Source organism: Myiozetetes cayanensis, unplaced genomic scaffold, assembly GCF_022539395.1.
Source record: "Myiozetetes cayanensis isolate MyiCay16 unplaced genomic scaffold, myiCay2020 scf22, whole genome shotgun sequence".
NCBI classification, from domain to species: Eukaryota; Metazoa; Chordata; class Aves; order Passeriformes; family Tyrannidae; genus Myiozetetes; species Myiozetetes cayanensis.
In genome coordinates, this window is record NW_026087434.1 from 2,322,612 (window position 1) to 2,345,036 (window position 22,425).

Here is a 22,425-nt window from a genome sequence, read left to right on the forward strand (position 1 = left end):
TTCCAAAACCCATCCTGAAGGATGGGTGCCCTTAGATTTTTCTTACTTGGAAAACCAGTGGGGCTGGAAGGTTTTTACCCTTCTTGAAGAGAAAGATACCTGCTTGCTTTTACCTAATTTTGATGAAGAGCTGTCAGTAATCACATCTTTGCAGCCTGTTCTACTAAAACCTCTTTTCTCTATCATATCTCTGGAGTGTTTTGTTGTATTGTGCAACCACTGGGAAGTAGCTGTTCCCTTTTCTACCTTGAGAAACCTTTGTTGTGTTGTTCTACCATGTGAAAGAGGCACAGATTTTAAAGAATTCAATTTGTCAACACAGGAAGTACCTTAGAAGGTGATCAGAAAAAGCTTTCTGATGCCAGGGTGGAGGTGGGCAAAGCTCATCAAGATGTCCTGTCTCTTGATGTGCCTCGATGGGTCTTGAACGTGTCTGGTGCCAGTTTAGTCTGATCATCTTGTCGTGCCTGTTGCCAAGTACTGATCATTCAAAATGCCATATAAAGATCCTGAAACAGTTTATACAATGACATGTCTTCTTTCAGAATCAGCTGTGTTCAGAAAACATTCAGGAAAAAGGGGGAAACTGTGGAGGCTCTCAGAAGTAAGAACATTTTAGCTTTTTAGCTGCTTGTCAGATGCAGAGGAGCAAGAGCTGAATTGCTGAGTGATCTTTTGTGTTTCAGTTCAGGCTTTTTGGTTTCTTTTAGAGGGGTGGGACCTTGGAGCATGAATGCCAGGTGTGCTTGTGTGTGTATTTCTCTCACAGCTTGGGCAGTAATCTTGTTTAGAACAGCACCCCAAGAAGTGATCCCTTTTATCACTAAGGAAAGCCTACTGTTACCATCCCTGTTATTCCTCCTCTGCCCATGTAGTGATATGATCTTCCCTGCCCCTCCTCCCTGATATTTTCATCTTGTTTCCCTGGGTGGTTTTGGATGTGGGTGCAGGGCCCATCCTGTGCCCGGCCGTGGAGGTAAGGATGCCCCCAGCAGAGCGTGAATGCATACCCCATATGTCAGTATTTGAATTTACCTCTGCCTTGGGAGCTGGCTCCAGGTGCCAGGAGCACAACTCTGACATCTCCTCCTCCTCCTCCTCTGCCCTGGGGACCAGATTTGTCCTTTGACATCTACGAGGGTCAGATCACGGCTCTGCTGGGACACAGCGGCACCGGGAAGACGACGCTGATGAACATCCTCTGCGGGCTGTGCCCACCCACGGACGGTGAGTCCTCGGGGCTCCTGGGTGCCCTGCTTTCAAAACCAGAGCTCGTGACCTTCGTGGTTATTTCAGGGTGCACCGGAGTTTGAAAGGGAATCACAGAATCCCAGGCTGGTTTGGGTTGGCAGGGACCTTAAAGCCCATCTCATTCCAACCCCCTGCTGTGGGCAGGGACGTCTGCCACTAGACCAGGGTGCTCCAAGCCCTGGACAACCTGTGCCAGTGCTTCACTACCCTTATAATAATAAAGAATTTCTTCATAATATCAAATCTAGCCCTGCCCTCCTTCATCTTAAGGTCTTTCCCTTGTCCTGTCACTCCATGCCCTTGTGAAAAGTCCCTCTCCAGCCTGCCTGTAATTCCCTCTCAGACCTTATAAGGTCTCCCAAAATTCTCTTTCAATTCATATCCACATTCACCTGCTCTCTGGCTGTAAAAACCTTCTTTCTTGATCGCTCCTGGATATTTTGTTTACTTCTTGTTTTAGGGTTTGTCTCTGTCTATGGGCACAGAGTGTCGGAGATCGACGAGATGCTGGAAGTGCGGCAGATAACGGGGGTGTGCCCTCAGTCTGACATACACTTCGATATTCTAACTGTGGAGGAGAATCTCTCCCTGTTTGCTGCCATTAAGGGAATCCCTCAGAATGATTTGATTCAGGAAGTAAGTCACCTGGGCACAGGTGTTGCCTTATGTGTTCACTTCTAACCTGTAGATGAAAATATCCTTTTAGATGAGTTTGCAGGGAAATATTACTTTATGGGGCAGTAGACAAAGAGGTACAGACAGATATTTTGGCAAAGATAAACTGTTAAAAACAGTTTTGTGTTTTGTTTTTTTTTAAACAGTAAATGTGTTTCTTGTGTTTTCAAGGTGCAGAAGGTGTTGTTGGATTTGGAGATGCAGCCCATCAGGGACAATCAAGCTAAAAAACTAAGTGGGGGGCAGAAGAGGAGGCTGTCGGTGGGAGTTGCTGTTCTTGGGAACCCCAAGGTGAGAGTAATGGAGCTGTTCCCAGCTTGGCATCACTGATACATTGATGGTCTCTTGTCTAAACCAATTAATACATATAATAACGTGTAAGATGCAGCAATTGTTACTTTCAGCATCTGTTGCTCCTTTATTTTTTATTTTTTTTCCTTCCTTTATGGCTTAATTAAAATCACTTTAATGACTCAGCCTTTGTGCTTGAGGCTGTTAAAGGCTCAGGTAATGGCAGTAACTCTGGATTTGATGTCTTTGGGAAATAAACAGTGTGACAAGTTTTCTGTAATTTCTGGCAGGCAACATTTAGCCCCCAACAGTCAAATTGTTGGATACTTTCCTCACAAAGCCATCCAGGAGCAGGAATGGAGCCAGAGAACTCTTTTGTGTTACAGCTCTGTAATTTCTGGCCTGTGAGAAGGGGGAGTGCTTTGAGATCTGTGTTTAAAAATGATGTGTGTGACAGTTCCTGGGGGTTTTAAAAGCAGGTGTGTGTATTTAACCACCCCTTAGGAGAAAAAGTGAACCCACAGCTAAATTGTTAATTCTAATATATCATTGTGTTAGAACCAGAATAAAACAGACTCTGGCATTAAGTTATTATAGGATTTTTCCAATTGTCACAACAGGAGATGGATTTATTCAAAGCGTAGTGGCAGCAGCTGCATTACTTAGTCTGGGGATGTTCCTTATATATTTTAGAGGAATAACTGACAGGCTTCAAACAAAACCCCCTGGATCCGTAGGGATTCCTGAGGTCAGTGCCCGTGGCTGTGGCTTTGAAAGCACTCCTGGTTTTGCACCAAGGTTCTGCTGCTGGACGAGCCCACGGCCGGGATGGATCCGTGCTCGCGTCACATCGTCTGGAACCTCCTGAAGAACAGGAAAGCCAACGGTGTGACCGTGTTCAGCACCCACTTCATGGACGAGGCAGATATCCTGGCTGGTGAGATGCTCTGCCGCCCTGGGGTGCCAGACCACGGAATGCACACGTGTTTGAAATGTGTCACTGAGCTTTGGAGGAAATTCTCAGTCTTCTGCTTCAAAGGGGCCTTCTCGACTTCTGTTTCCAGATCGCAAAGCCGTGATTTCTCAAGGGATGTTGAAGTGCCTCGGATCTTCTCTCTTTCTCAAAAGCAAGTGGGGCATTGGCTACCGCTTGAGGTAAGTGTTTTGTGGCATTTCTGTGCCATCAGGTTGTTGGTTTTTTTAATTCTTTTGCAAATATCTAAGGTAGCACCCTCTGCCTCCCCCGCCCCCACCCCCCAAAGAAAATCCTATTATCATCTTGAATGATAAAATTGAGTGGTGAAATTGGTGACTGTGGTGCTCTGCTGGCTGATAGTTGTGGTGCAGTGTCAGGAGAAGGTCAAGCTTTGAACCCCCAGTTTCTGGTGCTGTGTTTTCAGCATGCACATCGATGCCTATTGCAACACAGAAGCTACAACCTCTCTGATCAGGCAGCACATCCCTGCAGCCACCCTGATCCAGCAGAACGATGAGCAGCTCGTGTACACCCTCCCCCTCAAGGACATGGACAAATTTGCAGGTATTGATGGGTTTTTTTGTGCTGCAGAGGGGATATCCATCAGGTGTGGCTGTAGCTGCACCTCTTGGTAAAGTGTCAGTTCTGCATTTGTCTGGTTTTATATGTGGTATTATTTGGCTGATGGTGAGTCAGTGAGGTCTTTCTCAGGTGAGTGGGGACCTTCTTGCTTCCTCCAGGGGGCCTGTGGGGTGTCAGAGGGATGTGGGTCCCTGTGATGCCTCTGTGGTGAAGAGACTCCTTCACCCGACCATCCCTTCGTCCTGCAGAAGCATCATCTTGTTGCAGAGGGTTTTAATAAGCCAGGCTGGCCTCCAGTGGGAATCCAGCAAGCCCCAAATCCTACAAAAAATCCTTATGTGAGCTGCAAAGAGCATCGTAACAAACAAAACCAATCTGTGAAGTCAGTAAACTGACAACCTCTGTACCAGTAATGCTGTCTGTGCCACTGCCTTGAAAATTCAGTGATGAGAGGGAGCGTGGAGCAGATGTGAGGATTTCACTAGATGGCAGCAATTATCTGATCAGTCCTGTGCAGAGCTCCTTGTTCACCTCCCAGAAATAAATGGAATAAACACAGCGTCCTCTGTGCCATGTGGAAAGTGAAGGGAGAATCAATTCTGATGGGAATATGCAGCTGAGATTTCATAAGTGGGTTTTTTTTTTTCCCTGCTGCATCTGAGTTAATAATTTATTAACTTTGCCTTTAGCAGCCACATCGTGTACTTTCTGAAAACAGGCACCTTTTATGTAAGATGGAATCAATTCTCCCAAACTGTTACAAGGAGAAACCAAGGTTGGGAATTTGCCTTGGTTAGTGGGGCAGAAGAAATTGCAGAGATTGGAGCAGCAGCATCAGGGATCCAGCTGCTCTTCCCATTTTATGCATTTGCATTTCCCTGCAGCCTGACCTTGGCTCTAAGCTCCTTGTTTCAAGTCCTTTATTTCACAGGATTGACCAAAGAGCCCAAAAGCATTTTTTCATCCACAGGTATTAATTAATGCTCTCTCTGAACCTCATCCTGCCTGTCCAGGATCTCCTGCCCAGTTAACCTTGCTTCACACATCTGGGAATTCTTTTTATATGCATAAAAGTATGTATTTTATACAGATTAAAAAATTACTCAGTGGTTTTATTTGTAAAATCCCTTTGTGCCTGGGCAGGGATTCAGGTAGGATGACCCTTCCTGCAGACCCTCAATGTGATGCTACCAGGACAGGGCCTCCTGAAGCTGCCCAGAGGCAACTCTCAGCCCAGGAGCTTTAGGATGCTGAGGTGGTTTTCATCAACACCACAGCTTCAGGAAAACCTGCCACATTTCCCTGACCCCAGAGATCGAAGTTTAGTGCTAAAAGAGGGAGAACCAACCTTGTTCTCAAGCCATGACCCGCGTCTTCGTCTTTAAACACTGACATTTCTATGTCCGTGCTTTTTCCAAGGCTTTAGGGATGTGTCTGATGTGCTTGAGTCTCTCTCAGGAGGTGGTGGAGCACAGCTGCAGGGTAGTTACGTGTCATGTCTGTCCCCAGGCTTGTTTTCTGACCTGGACACCCACTCCCACCTGGGTGTTATCACCTACGGCGTGTCCATGACCACACTGGAGGATGTCTACCTGAAGCTGGAAGTTGAGGCAGAGATCGACCAAGCAGGTGGGGTGGACCAGGAATGTTTTCTTCTTTTCCCTCATGTTTGATTTAGCCACTGTTAGTGTGGAATTGTCACTGCCAGAAGGAGGTGGGAGTAACAACAACTCTCCCAAGGTGCTGCATCCAGCACGTGGGGCTCCTTTGGCCTCACAATGCTCCAGGCTGTTGAAATATTTAACATGAAACCCAGGAAAAAGCAGTGAATTGGGTGGGAGGTGGTTATGGGAGGATCCAGGGGAAAAAAAGCTTTCTGCTTATTATTAATTTTTCATCCAGCACACTCACATCTGACTCCTCTGCTTTACAGTCACACATTTAATGACTTGCTTTTTAAAATGTCCTTTATTTTCCTAATGGACTCTGCTTTCAAGAATTTATAAATGCACAGCATGAAATTAATTTCCAACTTTCTGCAACATTAGTGGCTGCACTTAGGGCTGAAACAGCTCAACTTGTCTCACTTCCCCTCCTTTGAAATTAACTTTCAATTCAAATGATAAGTAGAATAAGCTTAATGTTATTCCAGAATTAATAAATTCTTTTTTTGATGTTAAATTTGAATGGTTTAAGCCATTTTAATAGTTCTAAAGCTTTCTGTGTGATACAGACTTACTAGTGTAAGTATATATACTCTGTAGGGTATATATAGTGTACTGGTATATAAACTTAGGAAGTTAAGTAGAATTACTACCCTCCTCCACAAAGTTTATGTGAGTATGAGAGGATTTAACAGCTGAATATGCTGGTGCTGAGTAATACAGGTGCCTGGATCAGTGTCAGTGGCCTTGGGGTTAAGTTGAGAGATTGGGATGGGATGGGATGGAATGGGATGGGATGAGGTCTCCTGTAGGAAGGACCACCTGGCTCCTCCACCTCTCCCATTTCAACCCTGTAGCTCTGTGAGAGCATCGACTCTGGAGAGTTCTCCTGTCCCCTTTTCCAGATTACAGCGTGTTCCACTCCCAGCAAGTGCAGGAGGAGATGGATAACAAATCCCTGGATGACATGGAGCAGAGCCTGCTGATGCTGTCGGAGACAAAGGCACCAGCCATGAGCAACACAGCCCTGTGGAAGAAGCAGGTTTCCACCATAGCCAAAGTGCATTTCCTTACCCTGAAGAGGGAAAATAAATGTGTGAGAGTTATGTAAGTACTGGGATAGCCAAATCTTAACCTGTTTGAATGACACCAGAGAAAGGGCAGAATTTGATTATTTTTTTTGTTCACGTGCTTACTGTTTTTTAAATGTAAATATGAAGCTATTATTTTTGTTGAAAACATTCTTTTTTGGGGGGTGAGGGAGATGTTTTATTAACATGCACATAAACTGGGCTGCCTTTCGCTGGATTTTAATAAACCCCAAACTTTTATTTCTTTTCAGGTTGTTGCTTTTTCTGATATTTCTTGTCGTTCAGATTTTATTGTTTTTCATTCACCACATCATCAAAAATTCTGTAGCTGCTATCAAACTTTCCCCAGATTTGTACTTGCTGAAGCCTGGAGAGAACTATCACAAGTACAGGAGTCGGCTCCTGCTGCAGAACTCCACAGGTAGGGGAGCAGCTCCTGTCTCCACCTCTCTCTTTAGTGTAGCTGCTTTTGGGATTGGGGACAAAATTTTCCTGAAAATTAACCCAGATAAACAGTTTTGAAGTACCCAGAGATGATAAAGAGTGAATATCCTTTGTGCTATTGGGTTTGGTTTGGGAATCTTCCTCCTCCTCCCATGCCCAGTAGCCTTTTTCTTGCTGTGTCAGAGAATGATCCACATGAAGGAACTGGCCAGAGATGTTTGGATACATCAACATTAAAGTCCTACTACAAAACATTTTGGAAAATTTGCTTTTTGTTTCAACTTAAAATGTTTTAAAAGTGCACAGCAGTAATCCAGGCAGTGAAAAGGGGCATCTGTTCCAGCTATTGGGAATTTGTGGTTAATACAACTTATTTTCTCTGCACACCATGTCAAAGTGTTGCTGTTTTTCTGTTGGTTTTTTTTTTTTTTTTTTTTTTAGCTAATTTGCTGTTCAACTCAAACCTTGAATATCCTGATAATGCTTGTTGGCAGCTCTGCTCCCTCACTGCTGCATTTGACTTGCACAAACTTACTGTAGAATGTAACAAAAAAAAAATTTCCTGTGTTCTTTGGAGGCTGTTGAGTGGGAAACCAAAATAAAATACTTTATGTTGTTCAGAATAGCAGAGGGCTCTCTGGTGGGCATGAGTGAAAGGAAACAGTGGTCTGTCATGGGGTTACATCAGTGAGAAAATGCATCAGTAATTTTGTGTAAAATGCTGCAAGCTGGTGATAAGGAGGGATTTCAAAGTCATGGGGATGTGGCACTCAGGGACACGGTTTAGTGGTGGGCTTGGCAGTGCTGGATTAATGGTTGGACTCATTGATATTAAAGCTCTTTTCCAGTTTGAGTGATTCTGTGTTTTCTCTGTTCTCACCAGAATCGGATATCGATGACATTGTCCACTCCCTTGGGAGCATGAACATACTCTGGGAGATGTTCAATGACAGTGATTATGTCTCAGCTGCACCTCACAGTGCAGCTTTAAACGTGCAAGCCCTTGAGTCCAGGCAGGTGAGATGGACAGACTGGCTGGGTTGTGCCCCCAAAGAGCCCCCCAAGCAGCTGGTGGGGGCTGGTTTGTGATACTCTTACCTGGAAAGCAACTACTGAGTCAGAGAATGAAGTAATATTACATAGTATTCCTCATGCAAAAGGCCTGAAAAGAGGACTTGTATTGACAGAGTGGCAATATTAGAAAAATAAATGTTATTCCATAATTATAATTATAATAGGCCAATCAAACTTCCATCCTCCTTTCTTTCCCAAAAGGACACAAAAAGCCAAGAAAAATGTTTTATTTCACAAGAGACCTGACATAGGGATTTTTTTAATCTTTTTTTTTTTTTTCCTCATACTGTCTGAATTACACAATCTGACAGAAGTACAGTTCCATGGTGCTCTCATGTGTAAAGAAAAATGAGTTTCTTGGATCTTAACGTGTCCTTTTCCGTATGGTCACTGAAGGGCTGTCGGGAAGATGTGAACTTTGGGGTTGTATTTAATCCCCCAGCAAAGGAACTGCTTTGCAGCCTGCCAGCTCTGGCTCTTGTTCCCATTTTACTCATTGACACTGCTCACATCAGTGTGCCAGTGCAGCCCCTCAGCTCCTGTAAATTTTTGCCTGCCTGCTTTTTAAATCCATTAGCGAGAACATCCGAGTGTGGGGTCCTTGTGGGTTTTGTTTTTCAGGCTGTAATTGTCTGGAGTGTCATTTGTCACAGTGTCACTGTTCCATAAAACATGCTGGGAATTTATTCCAAATAACTTCTTCTCTGTGAACATGACTGTTTTCCTGAATTAGGTTGTGTGTTACAACCACTGTGAGCAGCCCAGAGCTTCCTGCAAAGCAGAAAATTATACAAAGATTTTTTTTTTTTTCCCCAATGCTCAGATTTAATTAAGGAGAGCCCTCACAGGGAATTGCCCTTCATGCAGAAGAATTAATACAGCACGTACTTTTCTTCCCAGAATTACGTTTTCACCATCGTATTCAACAGCACCATGGTGCACTCCCTGCCAGTTTTGATGAATATTGTCAGCAATCTCCTGTTGCGCAGCTTAAACGTGACTGAGAGCATCCAGATCTGGAGCAACCCCTTCATTCAGGTGAGCAGCATCCCAGAAGTCACCCTGAAACACGGGGTGGGCAGCAAAGCATCCCTGGACTGAGAGGGGGAGTGCAGAAACACCCCACAAACCAAGGGAAAAGCTGGCTGGGATTGTTTGAGGGCTTAAGAGGACATGAAAGGTGCTGGGGTTTGGCTCTGCAGGTGGAAGTGGGGGATAAAAGGGCTTGGAAAGAGGATGTTGTGTTGGGAATTAAAGGTTGTACAGGGCTGGGAGTAACCTGGTTTAGAGGAAGGTGTCCCTGCCCGTGGCAGGGGGTGGAACTCGGTGATCTCTAAGATTCCTACCAACCCAAACCACAAATTCATGATCCCAGAACTTCCCTGGGTATTTCTCTTCATGCTGCAGCGCAGGTGATGTTGATGAAGACAGAATTTATGTTTTAGCATTTACAGTCACGTTGCAGTACTTAAGGTGGTGTTTTGGTCCTGCACGTTCTGGCATTGAAGAACTCTGGTTTGTGTTCCAGAACCTTCCAGACACGATTTTCAGGCTGGAGATCTACTTTGAAGCTGTGTTGCTGGGGATCATCATCACTGGAATGCCGCCCTATTTTGCCATGGACAACGCGGAAAACCATAAGGTGACTGCCAGGCATTGAGCCAGAGATGCACAAGAAGTTAAAAATCCTGGGATTTGGGGGAAAAACCTGCAGAGCTGTTTAAAATAGTGCCCTGAGAGGCATCATGGATGGGATGGCTGTTTGCTACCTCAGCTGGAGCAGATTTGGGAAAAGCTAAAATTGGCAATAACCAGGTAACACCGGGGCAGATTAACGTGGCACTGATTTTAATTGCTGTGTAATTAACACTGTGATTTCTTCTCCTGTTGCAGATCAAGGCCTACACACAGCTGAAGATTGCAGGGCTCTATCCCTCTGCTTACTGGACTGGCCAAGCCATTGTCGACCTCCCGCTGTTCTTCTCCATCCTCGTCCTGATGATCGGGAGCCTCTTCGCCTTCCACTACGGAGTTTATTTCTATGTGGGCAAGTTCCTGGCTGTGGTGAGTGTGGTGAGGAAGGGAGAGCCTGGTTACCTTGTTTATTAGGTGGTTCAGCCCAATTTTTCCGATGGATTTACAGGGAAAGCGCCCAATTAAAGCCGCAGGCGCTGAGGCTGCACCAAAGGCACAGTACTCTTTTATGGGGAAAATTATTCAAATCTCTGAGTTTCATTTGGAGCTGGAGTAATAAAGCTTTGAAATACCAGTGTTTCCCAAGGAAATGCTCCTTCCTTTTTCCCCCTGCTTTCCCAGCCTGCTTTGTGTTCTTTGCTGTGACTGATAATTGTTCTGTTTGCATCCACGTGCTCCTAATGACAAGGTCACAGTGACTCTGAGCACAGCCCATCTCTGCAGTGAACTGCAGCATGTCATTAAACTGAAGGCACCACGAGACTTTGTGTCTCTGATATTCAGAGCGGGCTTCCCTGTGAGATTGGCTGTAATTGAGAGGAGTCAGCTTTTCCTGGCTGCTCCGAGATGATCAGGTTTGGGATGTGCCTGGTGTGCTGCAGGGCTGGTTCTCTCCCCTTGTTTTAATTTCTACAGAAATGCCAAGGTAGAACTCTTACTATTTGCCAAAATCTTGAGGTCAGCATTTATGGGAGCCTGTGTTATAAAAAAATGGGAAAGAGTTCAAAGGAGGGAGTTTAAAGCTCCTGCCTCTCCTCACACTCTTGCATTTGTGTCTCTAATAATACATGTACCAAGGCAGCAAAATATATCAAATTAAGTGACAAAGATGAACCAAGAGTTATGTATCACACCAAAGTAATTCCAGTTGATACTTAAACAAGAAATTCTTGCTGCACATTCCTGAGAAACCTCCCCTGTGTTTGCAGATTTTTTGCCTGATTGGTTACGTCCCCTCAGTTGTGCTCTTCACTTACGTGGTCTCCTTCACCTTTAGAAAAGTCCAGAACACAAAAGAATTTTGGTCATTTATATTTTCAGTGGTGAGTAACTTGACCTTGAGTCGGGATAACAGGGAGGACTGGTGATCTCCAAAGCCACAACAGCTTCCCAGTTCATTTATTTATCTGTCTGCCCTTAATGCACATTATGAGACATTTAACAATGTCTCTGTCTTACTGTCACATGCTAAATGATAAAAGCTTTAAAAAAATATGCCTCAAATTAGTTAACTTATGCTTAGAGAGTCTGAACTGGATGAAAACGGACTTTTTCCCTTTCTTTTGTACAGACAGCCTTGCTCTGCACAGTTGTCACTGAAGTGGCCTTTTTTCTGGACTATTACCTGGTAACCACCGTCCTGCATTATGTCTTCTCCATCTTCATTCCTATTTATCCCCTTATTGGCTGTCTGATTTGTTTTATAAAGGTAAGGGGACACAGGGGATCCTTTTCAGAGCACTTGTAGCTGGCTGGGGTTGGGGAGTATCTTTGGTGTGTCGTCTGTAGCCATTTAACATGTGAAGAATAGCAATTGTTGGGGAAAAAAACCCCACCTTTTTCCTGTTAAGCAAAATGTTTCAGTTTTAAAATGCTGAAAGCAGCAAGTTTTCCATTAAATTTCCTTCCAGTACCTGAAGGGAACATGCAAGGGAAGATGAAGGAGGGACTTTTGAGAAGAGTGTGTAGTGAGGGGGGATGTTTTTAAACTGAAAGAGAATAGGGTTAGATTAGATACTAGGCAGAAATTCTTCCCTGTGAGGGTGGGGAGGCCCTGGCACAGGTTGACCAGAGAAGCTGAGGCTGCCCCATCCCTGGAAGTGTCCAAGGCCAGGTTGGACATAACTTGGAGCAAACTGGGATAGGGGAAGGTGTCCCTGCCCATGGCAGAGGATGGAAGGAGGTGATCTTTAAGGTTCTTTCCCACCCAAAGCATTCCATGATTCTGTGATATCCCAAGGAAAACCATGTGTTTCTCAGTGAGAAAACCCCATGATGGGTTTTGGATTTGGTGGTTTGAAACCAGGAGCAGCCCAAGGAATTTGGATGGAGCTTTATTGGTGTCAGACTCGTGCAATCAGAGCAGGGCTCAGAAAGTGCTTGAGCACCATAACTTAAATGGCTGCTGGAGATCAAATACACAGTCTCTGGTAGATGATTATGTGGTTTTTCCCTGAATTTTCAGGTCTCCTGGAAAGGCAAACGGAAGAGTGGGGGATACTACGACCCGTGGGACCGGCTGCTGGTGGCAGTTCTGGCTGTGAGCATGGCAATTCCATTATCTGCCTTGTTTTCCCTAGGGAATTGCTGGCTCCTGCTGGGAGCCCCTTCTGTTCACATCTTTGTTAATAAAGGTTTGATCTAGTGCTCAGCATTGCTGAGCCTGCAGCTCCTGCAGCCTGTTGAGCAGAGTCAGTAAAGCTCAACATCTGCTGCCTCAGTGGCCTGGGTAACACTGCCAGTATTAATTCTGATTATTGTGGGAGTCTGTGCTGATGGAACAAGTACTCCAGAGCAGGGGCAATCCCTTCTCTCTCCAAACCCCCAAAATAATTGCCTTTAAATCTAAGCAGACTTTGATTGTGCATCCTCAGCCCCGCTGAGCAGTGTTTAATGATGTATTTAACGTTCTTGGAAACACCAGCACTTCTGTGGTGGTGCAGAGCTTCTTGTCCCTCATCACACTGGTGGGGTCACCTGTAGGGTCGCTGGCAGTGCTCCCAGTAATCAGGGTGGTGTTTGTTTCAGCCCTATTTGCAGTGTGTCGTGTGGCTCTTCCTGCTGAGGTACTTCGAGCTGAAGAACGGGGGGAGGACGGTCAGGGAGGATCCCTTTTTCAGGTGTGTCTCTTAAAACAGTTGGTTTTCTTTTCTTAAAGCAGTGGTGCAAAGAAACTGGACTGTGCAGTAGGAGAAATACAATAACTTCGATGATATTCCATCCCAGGTGTCTGAAAAATTTGTTTCCCTCGCTTCAGTTGTGTGAAATTCAGGCACTGAAGGGCAGATATAGGTGGATTTTTTTCTTTTTAAGTTATATCAGTGCAAAATCAAGAATTTTTAAGCATGTTCCCTCTATAAAAACAGGGGGCAGTGCCTTTCCCATTGCATGACCAGAGATGCCGTAACTCAACAGAGGTGACACGGTGACAGTCCCTGACAGCTCCTCCTGCTCTCGGATGAGCTGCAGGAATCTGTTCCCCCTGGGCTTGGCAAACACAAATGGCTTTCAGCATCAAAGCCCTGAGCCAGGCTCAAGCTCAGCGTTGCTTTCTTCCCCTTCAGAAAATGCTTCACAAAAGCCAGGACCTGGAAGTTCCCGGATGTGCCGCACGAGGAGAACGAGGATGAAGATGTGAGGGCGGAGAGGTTGCGAGTCAAAGAGATCCTGAGCAGCCCCAAAAGCGAGGAGGTAAAACCCCCTGCACGCCCCCAGGCACTGCCCAAACCCCGCATTTTGGAGGTTTCCCAGAGCTGCTGGGATCTGCAGCCACCTCCCTCTCCCCTACTAGATGCCAGCAATCCTGGTCAGCAGCTTGCACAAGGAGTTTGATGAAAGGAAGGAATTTCTTCTGGGCAGGAAAATAAAGAAAGTGGCAACAAAACACGTTTCTCTCTGCGTAAAAAAAGGTTGGAGTTCAGTGACTTGCTGTTTTATGTACAAAAGCAACTCTTGGATCCGTTTATCTGACCTCATGGGCAATGGCTTTGTGTCATCCCTTCTTTAGGAGAAATACTGGGTTTGTTGGGACCCAATGGAGCCGGGAAAAGCACGCTAATTAATATGCTCGTTGGAGAGATTGAACCCACCAGTGGGCAAGTATGTTACCTGCTACAAGTTACAAGGGAAATTAACTTTTATTTAGATTTTATTATTATTATTTCAAGCATTCCTGACTGCAATATGCAAAAGCAGTTTGGAAATCTGTAATGTCCTGGAGTGAGGTGTGTGCGTTTTCCTCGCAGGTTCTGATGGGAGATTATTCTTTGGGGCTGAGCAGTGAAGATGACTCAGTGAAATTTGTGGGGTACTGTCCTCAGACGAACCCGCTCTGGCCAGATATTACACTGCAGGAACACTTTGAAATTTATGGTGCTATCAAAGGAATGAGTCAGTCTGATGTTAAGGAAGTCGTCAAACGGTGAGTACATCACCTTAGAAATCCTTGATTTTTCTTAGGGTTTTTTCAGGTTTATTGCTGGAGGTTTTTTGGCCCTTTTGTGATGTGATTTTCCCCCCACACACACCTTTCCTAATGCAGTAGTTTTGTTTTGTTTTTTTTTTCATTTAAGTTGAATTGGATCTTTCCAGCAAATTCAGCAAGTGTGAATATTTAGATGAGGTGATATAGAATTCAATTGGCACTTCTAATTTATATATATATATATAAATATATACTTTTAAAGTTAGGAAGTGCTAACAATGACCTTTGGAGAAGCTGCAAGGGCAGGGAGTCCCAGGCTTGGAGCTGTTCCTGGGTTGTCACCACAAGCTCCTCCAGGACATGGGGCAGGTGGCTTTTGTACAGAAGCGCCTACCTCCACTTGTGCCTATTGCTCTGGTTTTTTTGTGCTCTATATACAGATATTTGTAACTGAGCTTTTCAGGTGGGGCTGTTTGCACCCTGTGATGAGGGGGAAGCTGAACCACCACCCTTTCTCTGGTCCTTCCCCTTCCGCAGCATCGCGAGCGCCCTGGACTTGAAGGATCACCTGCAGAAGATGACAAAGAAGTTGGGTGTGGGGCTGAAACGCAAGGTATGGGGGCTGCTTGAGCGCCTGTGCTGGGGGTCAGCAGCACCAGCCTGTCCTCACCCTGCCCCTTTGCCTCCCTGCCAGCTGTGCTTTGCCCTCAGTATGCTGGGAAACCCCCGGGTCACGCTGCTGGATGAACCGTCCACCGGGATGGATCCGAAAGCCAAGCAGCACATGTGGTGAGTGCCCCCCCAGGGCCATGCTGGCCCCCAGGGTGCTTCCTCCTTGGGAATGTGCCTGAATTTATGTGTGCATTATCCATGTTAACACTAGAGAGAGCCATAGACAGGGAATCACAGAATGGTTTGGTTTGGAAGGGACCTTAAAGCTTATCCAGTTCCACCCTCCTGCCATGGGCAGGGACACCTTCCACTAGACCAGGTTGCTCCAAGCCCTGTCCAACCTGGCCTTGGACACTTCCAGGGATGCTGGATTAAAAGCTTGAAAGTTGAAAGAAATCCTTAAAATAATACAAGGAGTACAGATTTGAGTCATCTTTAGAAGATTCAGGTGTTGATTATTGCTGTGGGAGAAGTGTCAGCCCATTATTAGAGGGTTTGTGTTGGACCATCACAGTCGTCTTTTCTTGCTAACCCAGGACTTATCTGCCAAAAGTTTTATTCAGGTTTTTTGTTGTTGTTGTTGTTATGTTTTGTAGGAGGGCAATTCGAGCAGCCTTTAAAAACAAGGAGAGAGCAGCAATCCTGACCACCCACTACATGGAGGAGGCAGATGCTGTGTGTGACCGTGTGGCCATCCTGGTGTCTGGGCAGCTCAGGTACCACCAGAGCCTCCCCTGGGGCAGGGGGGACAGGACAGCCATCAGCTAAAATATATTCCTTTGAAAATATAGATAAACAATTTTTTTTTTTTGTACCTTAAATTTGGAACAAAATTAATCTCAAACTGCCAGAAGGGTCTGTTTGAAGTTCAGCTGCTCCTTGAGTGTGATCTCACGTGTACAACTGGTATTTTCTCTCTGCACCTGCCAGATGTATAGGTACTGTCCAGCACCTGAAGAGTAAGTTTGGCAGAGGATACTTCTTGGAGATGAAATTAAAAGAAACAGCAGATGTGCAGCAGGTGGAGTATCTGCAGAGCCAGATCTTGCACATCTTCCCCAACGCCAACCGCCAGGAAAGGTGAAGTTTGACAAATACGCAGCACATGATGTTAATAAAAGCCTTTGATTTTCTCAGCAGCAACTTGGCACCGGGTAGGGAATGTAAATATTTACACACAGCAAAAAAGAGGAAGGGTTCTGGGAGCCAGCAGAGCCCAGGATGCCAGGGCAGGGCCAGGAGCCTGTGCAGATGTTCGGCACGGGGGGAAGCAAAACTCGATTTCTGCATAGCTGTGGCCTGACAACTTCCTCCTTGGTCAGGGCCTCTGGGAACAGGGGAAAAGCAGAGTCACTGGCCCTTACCTAGAAATGCCTGAGTGTTCTCTGGGGTATCTCAGTTTGAGGGTGGGCTGGTTGGTTTTCCACCAACAGCTTTCTTTGAACTTCTGCCCTCTGAACTCGAGGGTCTGGCTCTCTGACTGCTGACGAGTGTTTCCAAAAAGTGCACTGCAGGCATCGTATAAGGAGTGTTCCTCAAATGTGGGGGATCAGGAGGAAGGAGAGTTCCTTTTTCAGCAGCAGATGTGGGGGGGCAGAGCAGCTCCCTGTCCTGGAATCTGGGTTGCGGTAACTGCTGCGTGGCACAGAGTTCCAGGAGATCCTGTGTGTGGCCTCTAAGGTCGTTTCAAAGGAAAAACCTCAGAACTCTGGGACTTCCAGGCAGCGAATCTTCCATGAGTAAGCAGAATAGGAATGGCTGAATCTAAGTTGAAGAGCATGCAAGTCAGAGAACAGTCTCTGGGGATCTCAGCTGGTGCACCTGGACCTGCATCTCTGAGGTGAAAAACCAGCTGGAGTTGCATCATTCTTCCTGTCTTTGTGATCATGACTAGTCAAAATGCCTGGGGGAATGCTCAGAGAATGAGTTCAAATCCGTTCAGTTGGATATTAAGATTTTTACTTTGATTTTGCTCGAAGCTAAATTTGTTTTGTCTCTTTGTTCCAGTTTTGCTTCTATTTTGGCCTATAAGATTCCTAAAGAAGATGTACAGTCGCTTTCTCATTCTTTTTCCAAGCTGGAAGAAGGTAATTAAGCACTTGCCATAGATCACATACAGAAATCCTTTTGTCTCCTATAAGTGACACTTTTGCCATGCAGTGTCACTGCTCCATTTCCACATTTATTTAATTTACTTTTCTTTTATCATTGTTGTCCCCAACTCCGTTCCTTGTGAAATCACAATTGAGCACTTGTACCAGCCTAAAATCCAGTTGTGTGAGATAGTGAGGTACCCTCAAATCTCCTCTTATTAATTCTTTCCACAGTAAAACACGCCTTTAACATCGAGGACTACAGCTTCTCTCAGGCAACACTGGAACAGGTATGTTAAGTTATATTTTGTGGAAGTAAACCCTGCCAGGTGAAGGTGTCAGAGAGAAGGGTTAGATTGCATATTGGGAAGAAGCTCTTAGTCTGTGAGGGTGGGCAGGCCCTGGCACAGGTTGCCCAGAGAAGCTGTGGCTGCCCCATCCCTGGAAGTGTCCAAGGCCAGGTTGGACGGGGCTTGGAGCAACCTGGGCTGGTGGAAGGTGTCCCTGCCCATGGCAGGGGATTGGAATGAGATGTTCTCTAAGGTTCCTTCCAACCCAAACCATTCCATGATTCTGTGGTGAAGGGCCCTGTGCAGGCAGCTCATCCCCCACGCCTGGCCTTCAAGCCACTGGGGCCAATTTGCTGATGCCTATTGGGGCATTTTTGGGAAACTGAGTTCCCCTTTTCCAAAGTGAATAGGAATTGCCAGTTCCCCCCCCTCCTCTTTATTCCCATTTTCTCCTTTGGCAAATAAGATGCCAACTGCAGTGACTGGAAGGAAATAAATCAGTGGCATTAATGGGAAAGCTGCTCTGATTTATTCCAAGAACAGGTGTCGCTGCTCATGGCTGAAAGGAGGGTGAAGCTGAGGCTTGTTATTGCTTATTCTGGATTAATTATTGCTGATGATAGATGTCATTCAGTGCCTTTGGTTCAACTTCCTTTACACTGTGCTTCTAAAGAAACGAGGTGGGAGGGTACAAGCAAGGAGAACATCTCCAAGCTTTTAGTACTTTGGGGGTTAAGCAATACTTGCAGTGCCCATGAGCTTTTTAGCATGAGTTGTGTTTGTGACTGAGAATGTTCCTACAAGGAGCACGGGGTATCCATGTCCTCTCCGTGTGCTCCAGGTGTTTGTGGAGCTGGCTAAGGAGCAGGAGGAGGAGGACAGCAGCTTTGGCACCATGAACAGCACGCTGTGGTGGGAGAGGACGCAGGAGGACCGAGTCATCTTCTGAGCTCCTCGTGTCCAGATCTGCTCAGAAGCTCCTGTTGGTGCCAGCAGTGATCCCCTGCACACACGCTGGGGCACGTGCCTGGAAAACATCGGAGCTGGGAAGGACAAGGAGAACCGTGTTTGGAAGCCCTGAGCGTGTCCCACCATCCTGGCCTTAGGAATAACGCCACAGCCGCGGCGTGAGCGTCCCCAGCTGACCTGGAATTCCTCCTCCCCTCGCTGTCCCCTGCTTTGTGTCAGGCCAAGAGGACACTGGTCGTCTCCTGGTGTTGGTGGCTGGTGCAGGAGCTCCCACCTGCCTTCCCTCAGCCCTGCCGTGCCGAGTGGGTGCCAGAGGTTGGGCTGTCTTAAAGGAGACCCTGCATCTGAGCAAAACCGGGGGCCACTGGAGCATCCTTCCCTGTGGGGCTGGGTCACGGGGTCCTGCTGTGCCCTGTACCCTCATTTGGGCTGCCTGTCCCACGAGGGGCCCTGCAGACACAGCCCTGCAAGGTCCTGCTCCTCCACCAGCTCATCCATCCCTGCGTATGCTTTGAAGATGCACCTGCTTAGAAGAGAGGGGGGGAAAACCACTCCAGAGTGATTGTATCACTGCAAGAGAGGGTCCTGAATTCCCAAAAAACCCCACTCCAGAGTGATTGCATCACTGCAGAGAGGGTCCTGAATTCCACCGCGAGCTCGGCTTGGCGCCCGACCAGCGTGAAAATGTTCATTTACAGGCATACCATGGCACTTGTTGGCACTTCCATCCGTTTCCCCTGCAGGTTGGCAGCTGTGGCTGAGCCCTGCTGCCGTTGTGGGTGGCACTGGTGTTTGTCCTGCATGCGCTGGGGGGTGGCAGGGGGTGCACAGAGGGGATCTGTTCCCTTCCCCCCCCCGCCTGGTGAAAGTACAGAGACATAACTGTGCAGTCACGGGATTTGCAGAGATGTGAGTATTCCTTGTGTTCATTAAAAACAGCCCGATTCTTTCCTTGGGTGTAACAACATGTGTCCTGCCAGCTGCTCTCACACAATCCTTTGGAGATGTTTTCCTTCTCCTTGCCAGTGGATTCGTAAGTACACGTACCAGCGTTTCCTAATCTGTCTTTGTTGGGATAGCAGTCAGTAACACGGGGACTTCTGCTTCGTCCTGGCCTGGCAACTTGTCACTCACCTTCGTAAAACCCCAGCTCAGATGATCCCAATTCACAGCCTCACCCATAGGAACGGTGCCTTTGGTTTGCACAGAAGCACTAAGAGGAGTAGAATAGGTGATCTTTCAGCCTAAGAGATGACAGATGTATGTTGAAAATATTTTTGTTGTTGTTTTTCTACACAAAGATAGCATCACTTTTTGTTTGTTTGTTTGTTTTTTTGTTTTATAAGGTGAAATTAAAGGTTGCTCCCAGTTCATTGTGCTCTGCAATGAACAGAGATGTGTTTATAGTGAGACATTGGCTTCATAAGTCATATCATTCATGCCTCTTCACAGTAAAGTTAGAAAAGATCTTTTGTTTTTCTTGTGAAAACTCAAAAATCTGGGTTAAGGTGGAGTTGTGGTTCAGCTGTTTGTAATTATCAGGCAATAATGTGTGTAACTGTCTGATAGTGGTTTATCATTGTGTTGAGCCAAAACCTCTTTTGATTAGTTTCTTATTCCACTGTAGGGAGATGTGAACTCTTTATGTACCACTTTGCTTCCCGTTTTGTGCCCGTGCATTGCACATGAATGTACAGCTTTGGTTTGGTGGTTAAAAATGAGCCTGCAGAAAGGGACATCCCATTTGCTTCCCCAGGGACCCACAGCCTGTGGTTCTGCCCGTTTTGGTGAGCCCTGGAAGTGAAACAGAGGCACGGGGTGGGATTAAAGCACCAGCTTCTGAACTGCAGCTCCAGTGGAACCTTCTAGGGGTGAATCTTCCCTGTCAGAGAAGAAAATGCCCCAAATTCAGTTGTTTTGTTTATTTAGCCCCCCCAACCTGTTGCTCCCAGCCTGAGCGTTTTCCTTTACTTGAAGCAAAGGTGGGACCCAGGATTTTGTCTGGTGGCACTTTCCCATGTAGGTAAGTTCAGTGTGTCTTCTTCAAGTCCCACATTTCTTACTTTGTTAGTGGTCAGCCAAGTGTCACATCAGTCCATCAGTGCACAGCACGTTCTTGTCACGTGAACTTATGGAAGCCCAGTGTGACCTGTGAGCCTTGGTGTCTTCTTTTCATTTTATTCTTTAACTTAAAAGTTAATGGTCTGTAAAATAGTTCTGTCTGTCTGGGTGACACCATCCTGTTTCAGATAATTCCATATTTTCCTAACTCTTCAGATGGATCTTCGGTTAGCAGCCACATGAGCTCAGTTTGGGTGCTGTTGTTTATCCTGGAGGAACCCAGGGGATGGGGGCACTGTATTTGTGCAGCTACACGGACAAAGATTTTGGCTCAGTTAATTAACTGTGTGCTTGGGTGGGATCTCTTTGGCGGGGTGTGTCAGTGTGGGGGTATGATGCCACCCCCAAACATCACTGTCATCATAGAGTGTTGTGTCAGAAGTGTTTCAAAGTGGCACTCAGTGTCTGCAACCGCCAGGATAGGGGAAAAAAACCTACAAAATTAAAGCAGAGGATCCCCTGGAAGCACAAGAGCTTTACTGCTGTGATTTTTGAGTCCCTTTGTTCAGCTGTTATCAGTGACATGCCAAATCCCACATGTGCAGCACACACAGAGCCTGTGCTGGAGGAGATAAACTGGAGCCAAGGCAGCTGGATCTGGGGCAAATCCACCCCGTTTTGGGTCACTGTTCCCAGGTGTTACGGTTTTAGTTACCTTGCAGGGTTGTTGTGAGATAGTAGCTGATGTATCCAAAGCTTGGAAAACGCATTTACTTTGTGGTGTTGTTACAAGGTTGTATTTTTCTATGGAGAATTTAATGTGTCTCGATTTTTTTGTTTACATTCTCGAGAAAAAGTCCTTATTTAAAAATATCTCTGTATAGTGAGTGAAGTCTCTTGCATAGCCAACATCCAGAACTTTGGTAGCAGAAGCAGAAGGTGTTGGGCCCGAAGGTGCCACGTTTGTGATGCTCCTCCTGGTGTTGAACCACGTGCAGTTCATTTTATACACTTGCCTTTCTTTTACCACTTGCCTGTATTTGTAAAGGTGAGGATTTTCCTTTCCCAGCAGAAAGTACTACCAAAATAAAGATGGACTGGATTGTTAAAACGCTTGGCTTTCTGTCCTTGTGCGTGAGTTTTGACGGAAACAAAGGGGTTGTTTTCAAAAGCTTTGGCTGTTTTTGGGTTTCAGGTGAGTGGGCTCGGGCAGAGCGTGGGGGGGCCCCAGCCCTTGGCGTGGCCTGGAGGGTCAGGGTGCGTGTTTTTAACTGAATTTGGGGAGTTTTTCAGGATTGCGACACTCGGGATTCGACCTCCCGCGGTTGTATCGCGTTTTGCAGCCGGATTAATTCAGCCCAACTTGGGGCTAGAAGTGCCTTCCCCCCCTCACCGACAGCTGTGCGCTCCTGGCACGGCACGTCCTGCATCTGCAGGGATGAATCACCTCCAGCCACTGGAAAATTAACCCCACTGAATTAAAAAATAACTCATTTTTCTGGTTGGAGCTGTGCCCCAGGCCAGCTCGCTGGGTGGGTGGGTGGGTGGGTGCTGGCTCTGGGGTTGAGGGACAGGGAAATGGGGAGGTTTGGCTGAAGGTGGGACGTGGAAATGTGTGTGCAGGGATGGAGGGCACTGCCTGCTCCTTGGGTGTGCTCTGGGACTGCTGGCTCCCCAGAGTGAGGAGGAGGAGGAGGAGGAGGAGGAGGATGTCACCTCCAGCCCTGTGAAGGGTGTAGCAAACTGAAAGGGGTTTGTGCTCTCCAGACCCATCACTGGAGAGGGAAATAACCCCAAAGAAATCTAATCTCATTTTGGTGACAGTTCCCAGAATTTCATACTTGTTTGTCTCTAATGGTGTGTAGGGGCAGTGTGCCACGTGGTTTTTTGGTTTTTTTTTTTAAACTGTAAAATTAATTCATTCCCTTATAATCCTGCCTTTAAGAGACCTTCAGAAAGTCCCTGCTTTAACATGCAGAATTTCTCTTTGATAAGGGTTTCCCGGAGCTCTCACTGTTCCTTTTTCCTGCAATGCACAGCTTGGCATGTCCCCCTGCGAGGGTCTGGCTCCATTCCCAGCCCTTCTCCTCCTCCTGGCAGACATAAAGGATGCTCCCAAGTCCCCTTCTCAGAAATCCTGAGGAGCATCTGCTTGGGGCTTTAATTAATGGTAT

General features: G+C 46.4%; 1 protein-coding gene across 2 annotated transcripts in view; it reads left to right on the forward strand.

Moving 5' to 3' along the window:
- The window catches only part of ABCA5 (ATP binding cassette subfamily A member 5), a 34,682-nt gene extending 13,320 nt beyond the window's left edge, over nt 1-21,362 (forward strand). For both annotated transcript variants that reach the window (XM_050319213.1, XM_050319214.1), the window contains exons 12-40: nt 546-604; nt 1,117-1,227; nt 1,712-1,887; nt 2,098-2,217; nt 3,016-3,154; nt 3,282-3,372; nt 3,618-3,757; nt 5,285-5,404; nt 6,345-6,546; nt 6,782-6,951; nt 7,858-7,991; nt 8,949-9,086; nt 9,577-9,690; nt 9,942-10,112; nt 10,952-11,065; nt 11,314-11,451; nt 12,208-12,282; nt 12,771-12,862; nt 13,307-13,433; nt 13,534-13,651; nt 13,750-13,841; nt 13,988-14,163; nt 14,704-14,779; nt 14,861-14,955; nt 15,435-15,554; nt 15,769-15,918; nt 16,846-16,925; nt 17,166-17,221; nt 18,063-21,362. In XM_050319213.1, the coding sequence (XP_050175170.1) occupies nt 546-604; nt 1,117-1,227; nt 1,712-1,887; nt 2,098-2,217; nt 3,016-3,154; nt 3,282-3,372; nt 3,618-3,757; nt 5,285-5,404; nt 6,345-6,546; nt 6,782-6,951; nt 7,858-7,991; nt 8,949-9,086; nt 9,577-9,690; nt 9,942-10,112; nt 10,952-11,065; nt 11,314-11,451; nt 12,208-12,282; nt 12,771-12,862; nt 13,307-13,433; nt 13,534-13,651; nt 13,750-13,841; nt 13,988-14,163; nt 14,704-14,779; nt 14,861-14,955; nt 15,435-15,554; nt 15,769-15,918; nt 16,846-16,925; nt 17,166-17,221; nt 18,063-18,170 (3,502 nt within the window). In that variant the 3' untranslated portion in view covers nt 18,171-21,362. The remainder of the gene's footprint in view (nt 1-545; nt 605-1,116; nt 1,228-1,711; nt 1,888-2,097; nt 2,218-3,015; nt 3,155-3,281; nt 3,373-3,617; nt 3,758-5,284; nt 5,405-6,344; nt 6,547-6,781; nt 6,952-7,857; nt 7,992-8,948; nt 9,087-9,576; nt 9,691-9,941; nt 10,113-10,951; nt 11,066-11,313; nt 11,452-12,207; nt 12,283-12,770; nt 12,863-13,306; nt 13,434-13,533; nt 13,652-13,749; nt 13,842-13,987; nt 14,164-14,703; nt 14,780-14,860; nt 14,956-15,434; nt 15,555-15,768; nt 15,919-16,845; nt 16,926-17,165; nt 17,222-18,062) is intronic.
- Nucleotides 21,363-22,425: the final 1,063 nt, after the last annotated feature.